Genomic DNA, 18,705 nt, shown 5'->3' with positions numbered 1-18,705 from the left:
TTAGCAAATTATAAGAGCCCTCTTAGTTCTTTATTTAGGTTCATGATTGGTTCGCCCTCAAATGGTGAACCAATCACTGCAATTCGTTTCATGTTTTTTTTTTAAAAAAAGGTAATAATTAAAAGAAACTATGCCATACATATTTTTCGAGTGACCATACCGTTTTTTTTTTTTTTTTTTCGTTTTTTTTTAATCGATTTTTGTGTCCAGGATAAAATGGAAAAGTCTACATTTCTACTTTTAATGAAGCACCTGTTATCCCTTTAAAATTCAAGAAAAATTAGACTTTAAAATTAAGAAAAGTTTACCACCGAAGGTTATTTTGGAAAATCCTCCATTCGAATAACGTAGGGTGGAAGTGGTTTGTTGTAAGAAATTAACATTCTAATGTCAATTATAAAAGGATGTAGAAACTTTATTAGAAACTTTTTAGCAATAAGAAACTTTATAGCTTTAGTAAATGTAAAAATTGTTGCAAATAATAGATAACTTATTTGTTATTTGAATTTATTTTTATTGATACATACTTTCTCATACGCTCAAATATCATATTTAGCTCAATGTAGAATCAAAAAGATGGTAAAATATTTATTATCTTAAAATAAATATTGCAATCTATCATAAATAATATTTCCATCTACATTATTAACGATTGTTTAAGAAATAATCTTTTTCATCTTACAAGAAATGGACAGTGATTTTACGTAGAAGTTTTGGCGTAATTGGTCGATCAATAATTGTATAATATTGGTCGATCAATAATTGGTTACGTTGTTTTAATATTTTGTTTTTAATTCAAGCCTAGTAATAGTAATTTTGATTACACTTTTGTGCAATAAATATGCATTTAAGAGTAAATTTAATAAGGGGAATTTCTAAGAAATACATCAAAGTGTATTTTTTAATGTATTTAGATAATATATTTTTTCATAATTTATACATTTTGCTTTTTATTACTTATCATTGTTCCTAAAATTAATAGCATTCACTATTTTATTTTTAAATCCTATTTTTTCTTACAATAATAGTAACGTTGAATACTTTATTTTCCAACTTTTCCATAATAATGTCATGTATGCATTTTATGATATTACATGACACTACTTATTGTGATGCCTTTTTGATAATAGCTCTTTAATATTAAGCAGTTTTAATGAAGCAGTTTATTATTAACAATGGAAAATTTTTGTAATCTCTAAAAATTGCATGCTTTTTTTCTTCTTGGGAAAGTTTTAAATTAAAAATAAAAATCAGATTTACCACCTAAGAGTTTCCACGCATTTATTAGCTTTTTTATTGCAGAATAATAGGAATAAAGTTTAAGACATGTCTTTTTAAATAGAAAAATATTTTTTTCTTTTTTTTACAATTGGAGATTTTCACCTCATTTGGAGATTTTCATCTCACGTTATTTAAATGGGGTTATTTCCTGATTTAGCACCCTTCGTTAGAGTTTTTCTTTATGTGACATTGTTAGATGTCATACTATCAATCAATCCAAATACATATATTTTTATTACTCTTAATTTTTACTTATATTCATGCTCCTATTATTAATAAATACTTTTCCCTTAAACAGTTTTCATAACAGCAAAATAAAGAAGCATATGGTTTTCAATCTCTCCTATGTTTTTGAATGAATAAATAGGACAGAAAGCTCTTTATGAAAGTTATATGAATCAGTGCATTCAATAAAAAATAAATTCTAAATGAAATGTTGGAATAAATTTTAATGTTAAAGTAATAATTTTACATTTATTTAATTCTAAGCATCACCCATACCGTGAATAAAATAAATATTAGAAAAAAGCTTTAAAATTAAGCAATTTTTCTTTGTCTTACATAATCAGCATTTTCATATCTATGTAATATAATAAAAGAGAGCTCATCAGATTTAGCACAGTGGAAGCGAGAGTTTTCAAACTCCCTGGTCGAAATTTGATCAAACCAAGTTCAGAAACGATAAACAGCTTAAAAACCTACATTCGAATGCCGCGTTTTGTAATAATATTTTATTAAAAATAACAAGATTTAAAAAAAAAGAACACTGGAAAATAAATAATAGCACCTACCAAAAAGCGAGAGAGAAATAACGTAGATTGAGGAATGTGAATCGGCACAAATAAAGAGCACGTCAAAAGTGATGATTAAAATGACTGATTCAAAAATCACAAGTTTTTATTATACCGGTTTAAAAATATCAAGATTTCCGAAACCCTAGGGAAAAGCGTTGCAATAATTGTTGAAAGAAAAGAAAATCTCATATTTCCGAAAAAGCGGCACAAATAATAAAGAGCAGATTTAAATGCACGAGTCCAGTGTCCTATTCAAACATATTAAAAACACCGGGATTTTTAAAACGGTGTGAAAATGCATAGTGCCGAAAATCAACAGAAAAATTGCTCGAATTTACAATAAAATTGACTTAAATAAAGGACATCAAAAGTGATTCAATAGTTCGTTATAAATACCCTATTAAAACGATCGGGATTTTAAGAAACCAACCTCCGAATACACGATTGAAAAGTTACTTGCATTAATTATAAACAAAAAAGAGCTTCAAAAGAGATTTATTAATTCACGCATCATCAAAAATTAATAGTTTTTTTATTTTATTATTGTGTTTAGGTGCTGCAGCGTACCGAAGGTTGTGCACCTCTATAAATGTATTATTTCTCCATCCGGCTCCCTCAAACATCCTACGCCACCCCCGACCCGCACTGCGGGGGTGTTATTTACGCCATGACTTGCTTTGGAGGTCAGGATACTGTCCATCCCAAAAGTACGGAATTTTGGTTAATTATCAAGTCTCCTTATCATGTGTGCGCGAGTCTTATCGAGAACGTGCGATGTCCAGCCTTAACCTCTTCCCTCCCCCCTCCCCCAACCAACGAGTGTTTATTTACTTTTTATTCACCTAACGCGTGTTAAAAGGAAGAGCATGCGCAGAAAATCCCGCATTCCATGAGGGAGGGAAATAAGAATCATCTGCCTAAACGGCATCACATGCTGTGATCCGCTCCTTCAACAATGTTTGGGTGTCGATTTAGCGTTGTGTTCTTCTGTTTGGCTGCTATTATGTCCATTTCTTTTGCTCATCCCAAGTACAAGTATTTCGACGGTAAGCAAACCTTTTGAAGCATTCTAAATCAGTCTGTGAAATCGGGAGAATTTGTTCGTTATCCGTTTATTAAAAGTTAGGTCCTAAGAGAAAAGTTTTTGATCTCATGGAAATAATTTAGATAAATCTTTATATAAAAAAATTTATCTGATGAATAGTTTGGCAATTACTTAAATTATTACTTATCAAACTTCATTTGAACGTTTTTTTAAACTTATGTTTAATCGAACTATTGAAAAATAACGTAACAAATAATTAAAAGAACGAGATTAATAAATGAATTATTAATAAGTTATCTTTTGATTTATAAATTCAATGCCAAATTTATTCAGCTAATTAAAAGCGATATGAGAATGAATTGAATGTATCTTTTGTAATAATTTTCTAGTTCATTATAAATAATCACTCATCATTTTTTTATTCATTCGATGCTTTTATAAGTGAAAGTGTACTGAGAGCGTTTGATTGGTAGTTTTTTTTTCCTTTTTTTCCCAATTATTATTATTGAAACGGATTTGCACTATTTCAATATTTTGTTCGAATAAATATTTTTCTTAAAAAATTAATTCTTCTGTTATGTTACAATATAAAATGCAACGTTAAATAAAGTACTTTGTACTGTAATAGTAGATAAAAAAAAAGTGTATTTAATTTGAAATTAACATTATAATTCGTAGTTCAGTGGAAATTTTAAGTGTCCTCAGAAAGCGTTTAACATTACAATACTTTAAACGAATAGGGATTCAATCTTAGCAAACTATTATATTAAGTGGTCGGTTACAAACACAATTAAATGTTCCGAATTGTGTTACTTACATTTTGAACACTCTATAAAAGAACGATAAAATTGGAGTAGCTGCATATTTATGGGTTGTCTGTTTTCATTAAATTTATAACTAGTACTTAGATTGTATTAAATTTAAATCAATAATTACTTCATTTGTTAAAATATATTTCGTTTCATTAAAAGGAAATGAAAGGGTTTCTACTTTTAAAACAAATACTTTTAACGTGATTCGCATTGTAATTCAGTTAAGCCATTCACTTTATTCTCCTATTTTAAAAAATTGAATTGCCGGTCATTTTGGGAAAAGTTGGTGACGATTTCGATGTCTGTTTAAAGAAATAACACGCATTCAGTTCACTTTCCTAATGTAAGATAAAAATACAAAGAAAGCGGGGAAAGAAATTAGAAGGAAAAATATTTTTTAAAGATGAATAAAAAAAGTAAAAAAAAAGATTTATGAAACAATTATTTTAATAAAAACACAAAATAACACACAAAAAGTAATATATAAAGCAAGTAGCGAGATCAGAAGTTCATTTATTTTCTGACATCTTGCAAAAATGATTTTAAAATATTTCAGTTATGCAAAATTTCAAAATATAAAATTAAAACGTAAATAGAGGATAATGGGATATATTAAGGAGCTTTCTTACTGAAGAATGGAACCACATTTGATTTGTGTGCTACCTTGGATTGGCCCAAAATTGGATTTGCGCTAGGTAATTACATATTATACTGGATAATTAAAAGCTTTACAATTTATAAAAGATAGCATTTTCGCTATGTGATTTAAATTTTGATGATTTTTAAAGAACTAGTTAACATTTATTGAGGAAAACATTTATCAAATATTAGAAAAAATTTAGCTATGGATTGATTTGCCAGAATAGGATTTGCGCATTGTAAAAATATCAATTTCGATAATAAAAAATTTTGTGTAAATACTTTCATTAAGAATAGCACATACAAAGCAACATGATTTTATACAGAATTTAAGTACATTGTTTAAATTTAAGTTCAATTAAGTAGAATTTAAGTACATCCATTATTCTTAATCAAATTTTGGAAGAGTTTGTCGATTTGTTTTGTTCATACATAAACATTACTACAAATCATNAAATATAAATATATATATATATATATATATATATATATATATACTAACACAAACTGGGGAATAAACCTTTCATTGGTTGACAGTTCTTTCCTAACAATAAACGTCATCGGGGGTGTCCGTTTATTAATCAGAGCCTCAACCCATACTTACTAAAAGAACTCTTTTTTATAATGGGCAATTAAATTTAATTTAAAATTTTAAAAACAAATATTTAAGGGGCCGTCGCAGTACCCTTGCGAAATTTTTTTTTAAATAAAGGTATAATCATTCATTTTGTGGATGCTTTACATGCTCATTTAACTTATAACCAATAATTTATCTTCAAAAAAATAATTAAATTGTTTAATTTCTTTAAAATTTTAAAAAAATTTGAAAAATTTCAAAATTTTTAAATCTTTAAGGCTTTTTTATTTTAACATATTTTTAAAACAATTTGTGCTTACGATATTCATCTTAGCAATTTTGTGCATTCATTTGTTGATATATTAATTAGAAAGCTAGTTATCGATTAATTTGTAAAAAAGTAGAATAAAAAGTTAAAAATTCCTGTTATGTATATATAACATGCTGTAAAAATTGAAATTCTTTATAAAATGCTTATTCCATGCACAGTTTAAACAAGCGTATTATACTTAATATAAAAAAAGTTTACTTCAAAGCTCTATCTTAAATAAAAAAAATTCCTTAGGGATTTAATTTAGACTAAAACACAAAATTATCGTCTATGAGAAAGAACACTTTAAAGTCTGTCTGCTGATCAAGTTTCTGTTTTAGGGTAATCTAAAATCATTTATAACTTTTTTAAAAATGTAGATAGAGAGATGAGTTTTTTTCAGTGCATTGGAAATAGTTTGAAGTTTTATTATCAGCAATAAAAAAATATCGATATTTTGGTCATTTTTGGGGTATTGTGACCCCTTTACACGGGTTTACTACAAACTAATAGTTTACATAATAAATTAATTAACCCATTATTAATATATCCAAATTATTCTGAGAAGTGGCTTAGAAACAGCTTATCATAATTAGTTTTCTCCTCGAAAAATGAATCAGAACTAATACCATGATCAGAAATAAAATAAACTAAATCCTAAATTGAGTATAATTTTGTTAAGATGAAATTGAAAAAATGAACAATCAAAATAGTTACTCTAATTTAATCTGTTTTAAAAAACTATTAGTCTTTTTCAAATATTCTTTAGAATTAGAATCATTTCAATAACTGATTGATAAAATTATGTTGGAAAAAATCTTATTAGCTAATTTGGAATTAAAATCGATAGTCTTGTAAGTGCAAAGTTAAAATACTTCTTCTTTTGTCGAAAAGTTTAAAGGAAAATTTTCTATTTTCATTAATTTTAAGATTTAAATGTAGAAAATGTGCTGAAAAGTTTTAAATGCTATTTTTGTTAAGAATTAATTCACTTTCTTTATTCTTTGGTAAATTTCTTAACTAAATTCAAAATTAATCTCGAAAAAATCATTAATAATTTTGAGAAAGGCGGAATTTGTAAGAAAGATTAAAATTATCAAATGACTTAACGAATACAAGTTCTTGAAGAAAAATATTGTAGACATTAGTAATGTAATTATTGCCCTTTAAATTATTGAAAAAGTCAGTCATTAAAAAGAATATAATTATTATTTAGTTTAATTTTATCTCATCATCATTTCTTTTATTTATTTATTTGTGTGTGTGCTCTTTACACTATTGTATATTTTGTTTTGGTTGTATTATTCCAATATTAGAAAGCACTATTTTTACGAGTATAATCGTACAGATGACGAGATTACATCTTTTCATTTTTAAACTTTCTTATTTTAATTTCCCTTTTAATTTAAATCTTCTTTTCTTCTTTAAATCTTCTTTTAAACCTTCTTTTTTTTTAAATCTTTTCTCTCTTTTTTTCTTTCTTTCATTGTTTTTCATACTGTTTGCTGATTCACAAATGAAATGTGTCTCACCATCAGTGAAATATCAGCCTATTTATTATCTCCATCATTTCCGGCAAACATCGTCGTCGTCTGGAAGAATTCTTTCAACCAGACTCTGTTCATCAGCAAACTTTCACTCGAATAAAATACATCTTAAATTTAATCTACATTTTTATCTTAAGTTTTTTTAAAGAATTATTTCCTGTAAACATGTTGGCTGTGTAGCATTAAATTAAACAGACAGGACATTTCTTGGGTATGACAAACTTTTCAATCGTTATGCCTCGAAATTCTTTTTCAGGTGGGAAAAGTGTGACATACCCAATCGGGCTTACACTTTTAAACCCTCCAATCAGAACTTGCCCAGAAAGTAGATAGAAATTATTACGTTTAATTTACCCTTGAGTTTATTTATTTTTCTTTTTTTATTCGCATTTTAAACATTCAAAAAATTTTACATGAATAGATATCTTATAATAAAGTTTAAAAGGAAATAATAAAGTTTTAACTCATCATTTTTAAAAAAGAAGAATAAATTCAGCCTTTAATTTATTCGCATTTATAGTGCCGACCTCGTTATGGTATGAGCTTCAACTTCTCCGAATTTAACTATAGAATTTTTCACAAACATTTAACACTAGAAAGCAGGCATTTTAAGACCTCCCGTTTTTTATTGTTCTTTAATTCAAAAAAAAATTTATTAAAGGTATTAAATATATCTGACATTTCATAATTTGTTACAATTTAAGTGTCTATTTAATTATTCATACCTTATAGGAATGCATATACACTACCCTACAATAATGAAAAAGACATTTGACATTTCTTAAGTTTCTCAAGTAATACTTCAAGGATTATTTTGTAACTTTAGAAATAGATAGTTCAAGCGATTTTTCATACTAAGCAATAAAGTTTAAAGCATTTAGAAGTTTCAGTAAACGACAATAAATTACGAAAGAAAATAAGTATTTTTGTACATCAGAAAATCAAGCAAAAACTTGCAACTTGTACCAATTACTTCAGTTGTTACTTGTAATGAATGTATATGAATGCTTTTATAAGAAATTAATTTTTCTGTCTTGCGTTTTTTTGCTATAACTTTAAAAATATATATTTAATAAAACGAAACAAAATTTTGGAATATTTAAAAATTAATTACAAAAGTATTGTTTTAAAATTCGCTAAAAGTTGCGCAAGATACCACTGTTTAAATTATTTATTTTATAATGTGCATGGGCGGAAAAAATTTAAATTTTTTTTTCTTCATAATTTTGTAGTGAATCGCATTTTGCAACAAATGAGCAAAAGTCTGATTTGTAAGTAGATTAAAATCTATTCAAAATATTTGTGCGTGTATATCCCTATATAATATGTATAAGTCTAATGTAGAGAATTCTTTTTGACGATACAACCTCATGCTGCAATCAGAGTGCACTAAAGACGATGCTTATCAATGATTTACCTTTAGAGTATTCACTGATAATTTACTGTGTTTCTAAATTATAGTAAAATGGTTTCACTAATACTTTTTTTTTAATCTTTTCCGGATGAGGCTTGGTATGCAATTTTTAATCTGAACAAATTAGAAACAATTTTTATTTAAAATATTAAAATCAGTTCTACAAAATGTTATCATCAGGTGATGCCAAACACTTAACAGAAAGAACTGTTGCTACCTGGAATAGGCAAACCTGTGAAGAATGCAAAAGATGATTTGCTTCAAGAAGTAGTTAGCGAAAGTTTTCTTTGGAGAATGCCTCGTATTATGTTTAGGAGTGTGAAATCTTAAACGAGTGATGGAGATGAAGAGTGAGACATGAATCTAATCTGTCAACATTTATTTTATTTTCCTCTCTGAATTAAAAGTCAATGGTCACATTAAGAATGAACAAAAGAGGACTGTTATGAACCCACCCTTTCTGCATGACCTTTAGAATGGGATTTAAGGTCATTTGTTTCTTCTTATAATATGTCGTGCCCACACCCTCTTTCTTCCTTATTTATCCGAAATTTAAATTGTTGCTGCCAGTGAAATTCATTTTATTTGAATCAATGATATTTAATTTCATTTGAAATGTATACGTACAAAATCTGAATATATTGTAAAAGTGGAAAAGAAAGTGCTTCATCTGGTTAGTCTATATATAAAAAAATAAACATTTTATAACCGTCGATATACAACAAGAAGTAGATTCGGGGCAAAAATGCTCCCCTTCATATTCTTCTAATTTTGAACCCATTTCAAAAACAAGACTTGAAAAATACTAAGTCAAGTATGAATGTGCAGTAGGCAAAAAAAATAAATAAATAAATGACGAATTACGCTTATAACATTAAAAGGCTAGTTTGAATTTTCATTCTGAAAGTTTCGTACTGTGAAGTAAATGCAACCCTAAATTTAATAAATAAATTAGTAGTGGTAGTATATTCATTACATAAACTTCATCACCTTCACGGATAAGTAAATCTAACCTCAGATCTATAGAATAAATAAAAAGGGGTAACAGGTTTCTTATGTTTTCTTTTTTTATTCCCTAAGTTATTCATTGCGTAAACATATCAATGGATGAAGCGAAATGACCCCAAATGAATAGTTCAGACAATAAAGGATTTTATCTGGAGAAAGCATTTTCTTTTTGTACTTTTATGTTTTTGGGGGTGCTGAATACGAATTTGCATTTTTCGATCAAATTTTTTTTCCAGGAAATAAGTTTCTTTTTTTTTTTTTCAGTTGGAAAATCCAGGGGTTTTTTTTTGTTGGCAAAATGGAAATAGTTCTTTTTTTTAATTTTTTTTTGTTTAAAATAGAAATTTCTGATCTTAGCCATCTATTTCTAGACCTGGGGTTTCCAACTGCCGACCCGGGGCCACATCCGGCCCACGAAGCCTTCTTTTGTGGCCCGCGAACTAAAATATATTAGTTGTCGTTTTTTTTGCGGACAATTTTCGTAAAAAATTTTTACGGTTTTAAAATACTCTTCTTTCGTTTAAAAAAACTTAATTCCTCTGTTTCTGTAAAATTTAACATACCAACGGTGCAAAGAAATTTATTTCTCAGGTTTTGCATCCAAGAAAATATTTATTCAAACACAAAAATAATTGTGTATGTAGCACTTTTTTACTTCGTTTTTTTTTTGTATTTTGTGAATATAATTTAGTATGTGCGTTTCAGAAATGTTCTCGAAGAAATTCTCTCATTTAACTTTTTGAAATCACTCATTTTGAACGAAATTATTTACATTAGTAAATTTTAAAACGCTTAAAAGAGGGAATGAATATCACGTTTAACTTAAATTCCTTGAATTGAATATCACATGAGCGGAAAAGAAAAAAAAAATTTATTTCAGATGTTCGAGAATTTTTTTTTTGTTCCATTAATTTTTAAAAAAATATCATTTGTTAATGTACAGCAATATTTAATGTTCTTTCAAACATAAAGGAGTCCCATGTAAAACTTTGATAAAGTTGTGGCTCGCCTTTTGACTGGTGTATCTAATTGCTGCCTCCGGCCACATGTAAGTTGGAAACCCCTGTTCTAGACCATCTGATTCTAAACCCTCTTCTCAGGTGCTGGGAATAAATTGATGAAAGGGAAGGGAAAACTGACATTATTGTTAGTAGAAGTCTAAATCGAGTTAAAATTTAAGCAATTAGTAAAAAAATCACGAATGGAAAAGATCCTTAAAACTATGGAAAAGATTTAGCAATCTACTAGGTACTAGATTTCACAAGAAAGATTTCTATAAGTTTCAGAGCTCTATTAATTATGTTCCCCGATTTTTTTCATCTGAAGCACAGAAAGAGACGTCGTTATTTCCATACTCATAATAATTCTCTTAGCTTTACGTGTATTTGTGTTAGTAGAGAAGGAAATTTTATCTTGGTCTCAAATATGACCTTCAAAATTTTCTTTCTTAAAATGTAACGAGATTATATGCAGAAAACAAAATTTTTTTTCCAGATTTTTCTGGAAAGACATGTTTCCTGAAAAAATTGTGGATGTTGTTGAACACCCCGAAAAGCATAAATATACAAACAAAAAAATTTCGGTCCTCAAAAAGTTTTTTTTTTTTTTGATTATTTGTGTAGATTAGGTAAAGGATTAGGCTTTACCATATAAAATGCATTATTCCTGGAATGTTGTATATGTTTTTGTTTTTTTTTCCATTTAACTTGTATTTATTAAATCATAACTTAATAACATAATAAAATATAAATTCTAAATAAATCCTTAACGTATATCTAACTAGTTATTCTACTTAAGACAACCTAACAAAATGAATCTAAACAAATATTTACAGTGTAACTAATCATTGACTATGAATTATTACTTAAAACAACCTAAGAAAATGTCAAAATCCACGGTTTTTTAAACAACCTTTAAACCCCTATTTAACCCCCTTAGAAGAGGAATATCAAAATTTCCTTCCTTAGGACATAAAATGGGGTCATTGTCCATGTTTTTAGCTTCAGTAATTTAAGCTCTTCTGTGATGAATTAGTCAGAACATGATTTTCTTTTTTAATATATATAAATAAAAGTTCCAATTATAAGGGATTTTTATCGCTCTTGAGTCCTTTATGTTTTTAAATATTTCTATATTAAATTGAAGATCCGGTAACTAACATCTAACCTATCTGGCAACATTCTCTTTTTGCATTATTATATATATATATATATTTATTTATTACTTTTGAATCCAGTCGATACGAACTTATATAGGGGCATAAAATTTTTCTGCGCAGTCCATACTGTTAGAAGGGAGGAAGGTGTGTGGAATGGGGTTAGAATCTCGAGGAAAGTTCTTTATGAAAATCTCAAGAGAGATAAATAAATTTTTCCACAACAATAAATAAATAGTCATCCTTTAAAAAGAAAAAAAAATTGAAAAATTTTGCGACAGAAACATTTAAAATTATAGTAGTTTTTTTAAAAAATGGAATTTCGAAAAAAAAAAAAACAAATGGGAACGTTTAACTGGAAATGCAAATATAAACGTTTTCAGCATGTTAAATTCAATTCTGTCGTTACATTTAATAGAGCTGTAGATGGAATCACATGATATTTCTTTCTAAAAGTTCAATGGTTGATAATTTCTCAAACTATTAATCAAATCCCAAATTTTTTATTCCATCGTACTCCTATCGTATGCCATCGTACTCCAATTTTTAGTCCACCGTACTTCTTTTTCCACGCAACTTCGTAAGTTCTATGCCTTACAATTTTTTGCTTACAATAAAAGGCAACGTAAAGGAAAAAAAGTGACAAAAATCCGCAAAAAAAATTGGAATTTTGAAAAAAACTTCGCCCTAAGTCCGTAAGCAAAAATGGTTTTTCAGCAAATAAAACTATAACTCTGTTTTTACATTCTGTGACCTGTAAAACACCCGTATGGTGCTTTTTTTTTTGAAAAATAAAGGCAGTCATTGAACTTTCGTTCTTCGCTTTTGAAGATGTCGGGCAAGTGTTGCTCATTTATCGCTACCCTGTGGGCACCTGTGAACCAAAGTCACGAAGGCGAGCAACATGATCCACGTTATATTATCACAGACACCCGTTCATAGGGTGGGCCACATTCACACAACAGAGGGCAACACGCAGACAGAGAAACATCCAGGCCCTGAGCGGGATTCAAACCCGCAGCCTTTGGCTTCGCAGTCAGGCACGCTAACCACTTGGTCATTTAGCCGGCTTTCTTTTTTTTTTTTTTTTGAAACTTTAACAGTTAATAATTCTCGAACTTATTATAGAATGTTAAATTATTTTCCATCATATTCTCTGTACATTTATTACACACCTTCTTTCTATGTCTGATAGTTTTGGAGTAGAAAAACAAAATGTAACATAGTACCTAAAACGGCAGTGGCGGAGCTTCCGATTTTTTAATACAGAATTGTTATACTTCAATCAAATCAATAATTTAATAAATCGACAAACTGAAAAAAAATTTCAGGAAATGGAACGATCGCCTCTTAGTAAAAATCCCAGTGATGGCTTGTCGATACGAATTTCGATCCCGACTTGCCCTGACCACAGTGCTGACGAGAAATTTCCTGAGTGGTAAACGAACCACCACGAAGTCTAGTACTGTCCCAATGATTGATCCAAGAGTTCCCGTGCATTTTGGGTTATGAGGTTACGGAGTAAAACATTGATAGCCATAAAACCAAAAAATGTGAGGGCACAGATTATAAACACAGATACTGACTCACGTTGACTCAAGAGTCTCTCAATGAGGTGAGCCCAGGTCGATACGAATTCAGCAAACGGTTTTAATAGGTGAATCATTTGACTTTAATTCATTCCTAGTCATTAAATAACAATTTGTCTAAATATTGTTAGTGAATTTTAATTATCATGAATGCAATTAGAAGCATTTTCGCTGCTTTCCCAGTATATTAATAATCGTGATAGCTCTCTCATAATCGAATGAAGTTTCGTTTAACAAAAGATCTTTTTTTGAAAACAGAATACCTTCTGCATCTGGAGAAGCGTCAGCAATCCATCCTGGTGCAGCAGATCGAAATCAAGATGGCAGTACCTTCTTTATTTCTCAGGACAGGTGAGCAAATAATTAACTACGTTTTATGATGAATACTTACATAAGATACCCTTATTTTATTTTATTCATTTATTCTTGAAGTGCTGAAAAAATTACCCTTACAAAAAGTTCAATTTGCGAAAAATAAAAATTGGAAAAATATTTTCTTTAAGGGGTTTTAAAGATCAAAAGGAAAACATGCAATATTTTTAAAGAATATTTCCACAAAATTTAATTTTTAGGTGTTTCAAATTAGTATTGAAATATCGTAGTCTAATTTGTATGGGGCGTCTATTAAAACTCCGCACATTTTTATACGTATAATTCATTTGTTGAAATTAATGAACATTTTTGTCAATCAATAAATTGGATCGTTACAATCAACGTTTTTAGAGAAATGCACTGAAATCTGGCGTCTATAATGCAGTTTAAAACTTTTAATCAGTCATAATTTCTTTAAAACACCTTTTCATACAGTCCATAACGCTTATTACCGATGCGCAAACCTCATTGTCTTACTATAGTTTGAAAAGGGCAAACTAAACTTTACAAAGGCAAATAATTATTTGCTTCTATGTAGAGTGTAACATGACTTTTAAAGATGTTATTTGAAAAATCTAAAGCTATTGTAACATGATGAATGAAAAAAGTGTCAAAATAATTTTCTAAAAAGTGTGGTCTTCACTATGATTGGTTAGAAATCCATTTCTCAATAAATTGCTAAATTAATAATTGCTTCATTAACATGCAGGGTATTGGTTTTTCATAACAAAGCAAATGAAGTAACCAATTTTAATATGCACTCGAACAAATTTCCCAGAGAGTCGTTGGCTATAGAATGATTTCGAAATTGCTGGTATTAAAGCTAGAAAGAAATTGTTATCTTTTAACTGTCATTTCGGGTCAATCCGAATTTTGATAATGCCACCAATTCTAAAAACATGATCTTTCAAATTGAACCAACAGTTTAAAATCTTCTAAGACAGAATTATTGTTTACATAGTATGGAAGTATCCACATTATTCTGTTACCGTGAATGACAGAAATCAAGAGAATGTCAACAATCACACAGTCGCTTTGTTATATGCGATTTGATGTTATTTTATTCGTTGTCTTTATTATTATTCGATATTTTAATATCTGCTGAGGATGGATTAGGAGAAACATCAGTGATCGGAGTACCGTCTCAATGCGTACCGGGCACTTGAATTTAGAAAACATTGATATATATATATATGAGNGCTCTATATATACTCCTTCTTTAAAATCTTGAACATTCTGACAAAAATTAATTGAACTACTAAAATAAAAGTACTAATTTGAAGAAAAAAAATCTGTCAAATTGGAAATCCTCGACACCCTAATCAGACAAGATCAAATACTTGGATAAATGCAACAAAAAATTTGTTCCCCAGTGTTATCATTCTACTATTAATCTTCTTTAGTTGCTACATTCGGAATACATAGCAGCGCACCATTGTTTAGTGCAATTAAAACAAGAAACACTTTTCTTCTGTATCACATTTCATAAAGATAAAGTTTTATGTGTGTGTACAGTACATTAAAAACAATGAAGATTCTTAGGCTTAATTTCTAAAACCAAATGATGCAATGTGTGAGTCATGAGTTGCATCAGAATGGAATCTGAACACATCTGACATCTCACATGAACACATCTGAATAAATATTCTGTTTGATACATTTCGCCATTCCGTCACAACTTATTTCTGAAAGTTTTTAGCAATTGATAGTTCTCATTAAACTAGTAAAGAATACCCTTTAATTTACTTCCCTTTTTAAAAAAAAATTAGCTTTTCTTATTTCAACTGAAAATTGAACCATATGCTCTTTACTAAACTGCTAGTGCCCATTTCCCTAATTGTTAATATCCACTATATTTTGGAAGTTAAAGTTTGAATCCATGACAAAAGAAAAATGGTAAGCTTATTCGTAGAAAGTACGTTTTAGTGTCTGATTTCGTAACTTAATGTATGTAACACTCACATAAACACTGTAAAAATGATAAGTAGTTTTAACATGTCACTTATTTAAAGAATGTCTTTCGAACCATCATAATGGAATTTAAGTGCGTGAAAATTCCATTTCTAGATTAAATAATGTTACTCAAGGTAATTTATTTTCACTCTTTTAAGAGTTTTCTGCGTATCTATCTCCTAAAATAAAAAATAAAATATATGAATGTAGGTCGAATAGTTTTCCTTTTCACACCTAATGTAAAAAAAAGAAATTTAATGAAAGGCATTTCTCTGCTGTTCAAGAGGACAATATTATTCGAAACAAACATCATTTCGTCTTAAATAATACAATGCCCGCTGCATACTGGACTATAATTGTCCATTTCATCAAATAGTAATAACATTTCGAATATAATTATCAGGATGCCTCTGTGGGAAAAAGTCGATAAATGTTCCGAGAAACATTTATCAAGCAATCTGATCAGATCTTTATCAGTCGTTCAATGTCTCACTCGTAAATGAAACACTTCAGTTGACGTCATCTATCTCCAAATGAACCTCTCTATCTCTACATTTATTCTATTGAACTCATTCAAAATAAAAAGGGATTTTTACGAAAATCATTTTAGGTCTTCAAGAGATTTTTAAAATTGATTAATAATAAGTGGGATAAAAAGAAAAACATTTCTTTGACAATTATTATTAATATTTTTTTTTACATTTAAACCTTATAGTTTAAGATACAAAATTAAAATACAGCCCAACCAAATTTCATTTTTGTAACTGTGCATGCACTAATAATATCCTTAAGTTACTGGTCCAGTGGCTACAGTTTCCCAATTAACCCTTGTTTAAGAAATAAAATAAAATCGATACCCTCCCTTCAATTATGATTTTTGCCAATCCTAATGTAAACATAGTGTTTTGTAGATCCAAGTTTTGTAAGGATTAATTAATCTCTTCAAGTAAATGGTTCCGCAGTGGACTGATCTTTAAGACGCGGTTCCCAGCAGATCACTGAAGTCAAGCATCACTGGCTACGGTCAGTGTGCGGGTGGGTGACCACTTGGATTAGTCTGCGTAGGGATCGAGGGTGTGTGGTATGGGTCCTCGTTAAATTCTTCTACCGTAAAGTGCTCGACTTCGCGTGCAGGTCGTCGGGCAACCGAAGCGGGGGTGCCATCCCCTCTGCAGAGGATCAAAATTGTGATGTCATGTCTTCGGATCATCCTCAGGGATGTTTCCCAGACCGTCGCCGATAGCCCATTGTGCAGCTCTAGTGCGACGTAAATGAACTACAACAACAACAACACTATCGTTAAAAATAACACTTTTACTCTTTGAAAAGTTTAATACAAATATTCAGTTGCAGTTTCTAACAGGTGTGAGGTGGATAAAAAAAATGAAATGTGAATGTCTGAGTGTTCTATATTCTTTTTTTTTTCAGGCAAAGTCCGAAGCAAAGAGGAGCAGTGCTGCACTTTGGGTCAGATGGCCGGAGAGAAAGGATACCTCTGTTTCTCCCAATTCTATGCAACAAGGATTATCTATAGAAACTATAATAGGGCACACAATAAGAGAATTCCTCAACTTCTCCACAAGGGTAGAAAGAACGATTCGACGGCAGACAAATTGATGCGCACATTTGGACAGTGCGTCGAAAACAGAGGCGCCATCTTCCACAAGTGCTGCCGCCACGCGTCCATCCGTGGAGTATGAAGCATCGTATGATTCATCGTTGTAAATAACCCACCTCTTTGTAAATCTCTAAATACGCTCTGAACACATTTTTTTTATTCATGTCCGGTAGCATGAATCAATATACATATTTCGAAAAAGAACAGTTTATTGGATTCTTTAATTAAATATGCCCTCAGTTGAGTTCCAGTTGAAATTTCATTCGTTTCGGGTATAAATTCTAACAGGAATTTACATATTCTTCAACCCTATGCAAGAATCTATTAATGTACCATACTTGAATGAATGAGGTTATTTTTCGTTCCTCAATCCATATTTGCTAGTTTATCAAGTAAAAAACCCATATATAATCTGTGGAATTAATATTCTCACTAGTGACAGTTCTGGTTAGTATGGGTTTCAGGGTCACTTTGAAACTAACTCATTATTATTTGCAAACTATTCCTTCCCTCTTAATTGTTAAACAACACGATGCGTGAATGTGCAGTAGTTATTTTCAATGAAATTCTTATTTTCAAGCATTGCAATATTTTATACAAGTATTGTTTCTAACAGTATTCCAAATAGAAGTCTTATTTTCCGATTTCAAACCATATTTCTTTTCTTTTTTCAGAGATCTGTTTACAACTTAGATCGCGATTTAATTTCACATTGAACTGACCTCTTTATTTATTTTTTTATTTCCCAAGTCAAAATAGTAAACAACTTCAATTTATCTTTCACACTCTTATTTACCCAGACTAACATTTAATTTAAGTACACTGACTGTACCTTATCAATGCATTATCGATAATCACAAGATCTTGAGAAGATATTTAGAAAAGAAAAATAAAAGTTTTTATTTCGATAAAACAGAGAAGAGATGTAAATCAATAACATTGTGCACAGTTAATGCACTCATTGTTATCATTATGTATGATTCATTCCAATAAAATTGTCATTTCTTTGTAAATAAACATTTTTTGCTGTTAAATGTACTTCATCAAATTTTTATTTCAAGCTCAATGGGTCTTATGAAATTCCAAAAAAATAAAACAAACGTTGCATTGACGATCTATTTTAATACGTTTATGTCCACCACCACGCATTATCTATAAAGGTAATGTATGAGAATTCTACACAGTTGAAGTAGCATTATGAATAAGGAAATTGAGTTGTTAAAACTGCGTTAGTTTAGTTTTCATTTTCTCACTGAAATTAATTTCTGCTCTTTTAACATTCACAGGTTACAAATAAGCAGCTATTTAGGGAGCTTCTTTTGCCTCAATGTACGCTTGAGCCATGAACCACATTGTTGTAATTTTCACGTAAATACAAACGTTTATATATCAAATTGAAGGTAATTTAATGTAGAGTTTAATAATAAATACAGTATTACAATATCTGTATTAAAAAAAAAGTTATGCAATTAATAGTAAGATCTATCTTAGATTTGCATTTTTTTAAAGTGATACTTACACAATCAATACTTAGTAGGATAACCCTTAATTTTTAAGACAGCTTCACAGCGTCTTTTCATCGAGTGAACGA

At 29.3% G+C, this 18,705-nt stretch overlaps 1 protein-coding gene across 1 annotated transcript; it reads left to right on the top strand.

The window, feature by feature from the left end:
• The first annotated feature begins 2,730 nt into the window (after positions 1 to 2,730).
• Positions 2,731 to 18,148, top strand: LOC107437038 (uncharacterized). Its single transcript, XM_016048905.3, has 3 exons — positions 2,731 to 3,121; positions 13,430 to 13,522; positions 16,925 to 18,148. The coding sequence occupies exons 1-3, from the start codon at positions 3,031 to 3,033 to the stop codon at positions 17,194 to 17,196; spliced, it is 456 nt and encodes a 151-aa protein (XP_015904391.1). The 5' UTR covers positions 2,731 to 3,030; the 3' UTR covers positions 17,197 to 18,148.
• The last annotated feature ends 557 nt before the right edge of the window (positions 18,149 to 18,705 follow it).

This window comes from Parasteatoda tepidariorum, chromosome 6 (genome assembly GCF_043381705.1).
Source record: "Parasteatoda tepidariorum isolate YZ-2023 chromosome 6, CAS_Ptep_4.0, whole genome shotgun sequence".
NCBI lineage: Eukaryota > Metazoa > Arthropoda > Arachnida > Araneae > Theridiidae > Parasteatoda > Parasteatoda tepidariorum.
The sequence above is the reverse complement of the archived record's forward strand: the minus strand, read 5'-3'. Positions and strand labels throughout refer to the sequence as shown.

What these genes read in the sequence shown, in the direction of transcription:
- LOC107437038 (XM_016048905.3), top strand. Translation starts at nt 3,031, where the DNA reads ATGTTTGGGTGTCGATTTAGCGTTGTGTTCTTCTGTTTGGCTGCTATT. An exon ending in CAAGTACAAGTATTTCGACG is followed by an intron (nt 3,122 to 13,429) that starts GTAAGCAAACCT and finishes TTTTGAAAACAG; the next exon opens with AATACCTTCTGCATCTGGAG. An exon ending in TTCTTTATTTCTCAGGACAG is followed by an intron (nt 13,523 to 16,924) that starts GTGAGCAAATAA and finishes TTTTTTTTTCAG; the next exon opens with GCAAAGTCCGAAGCAAAGAG.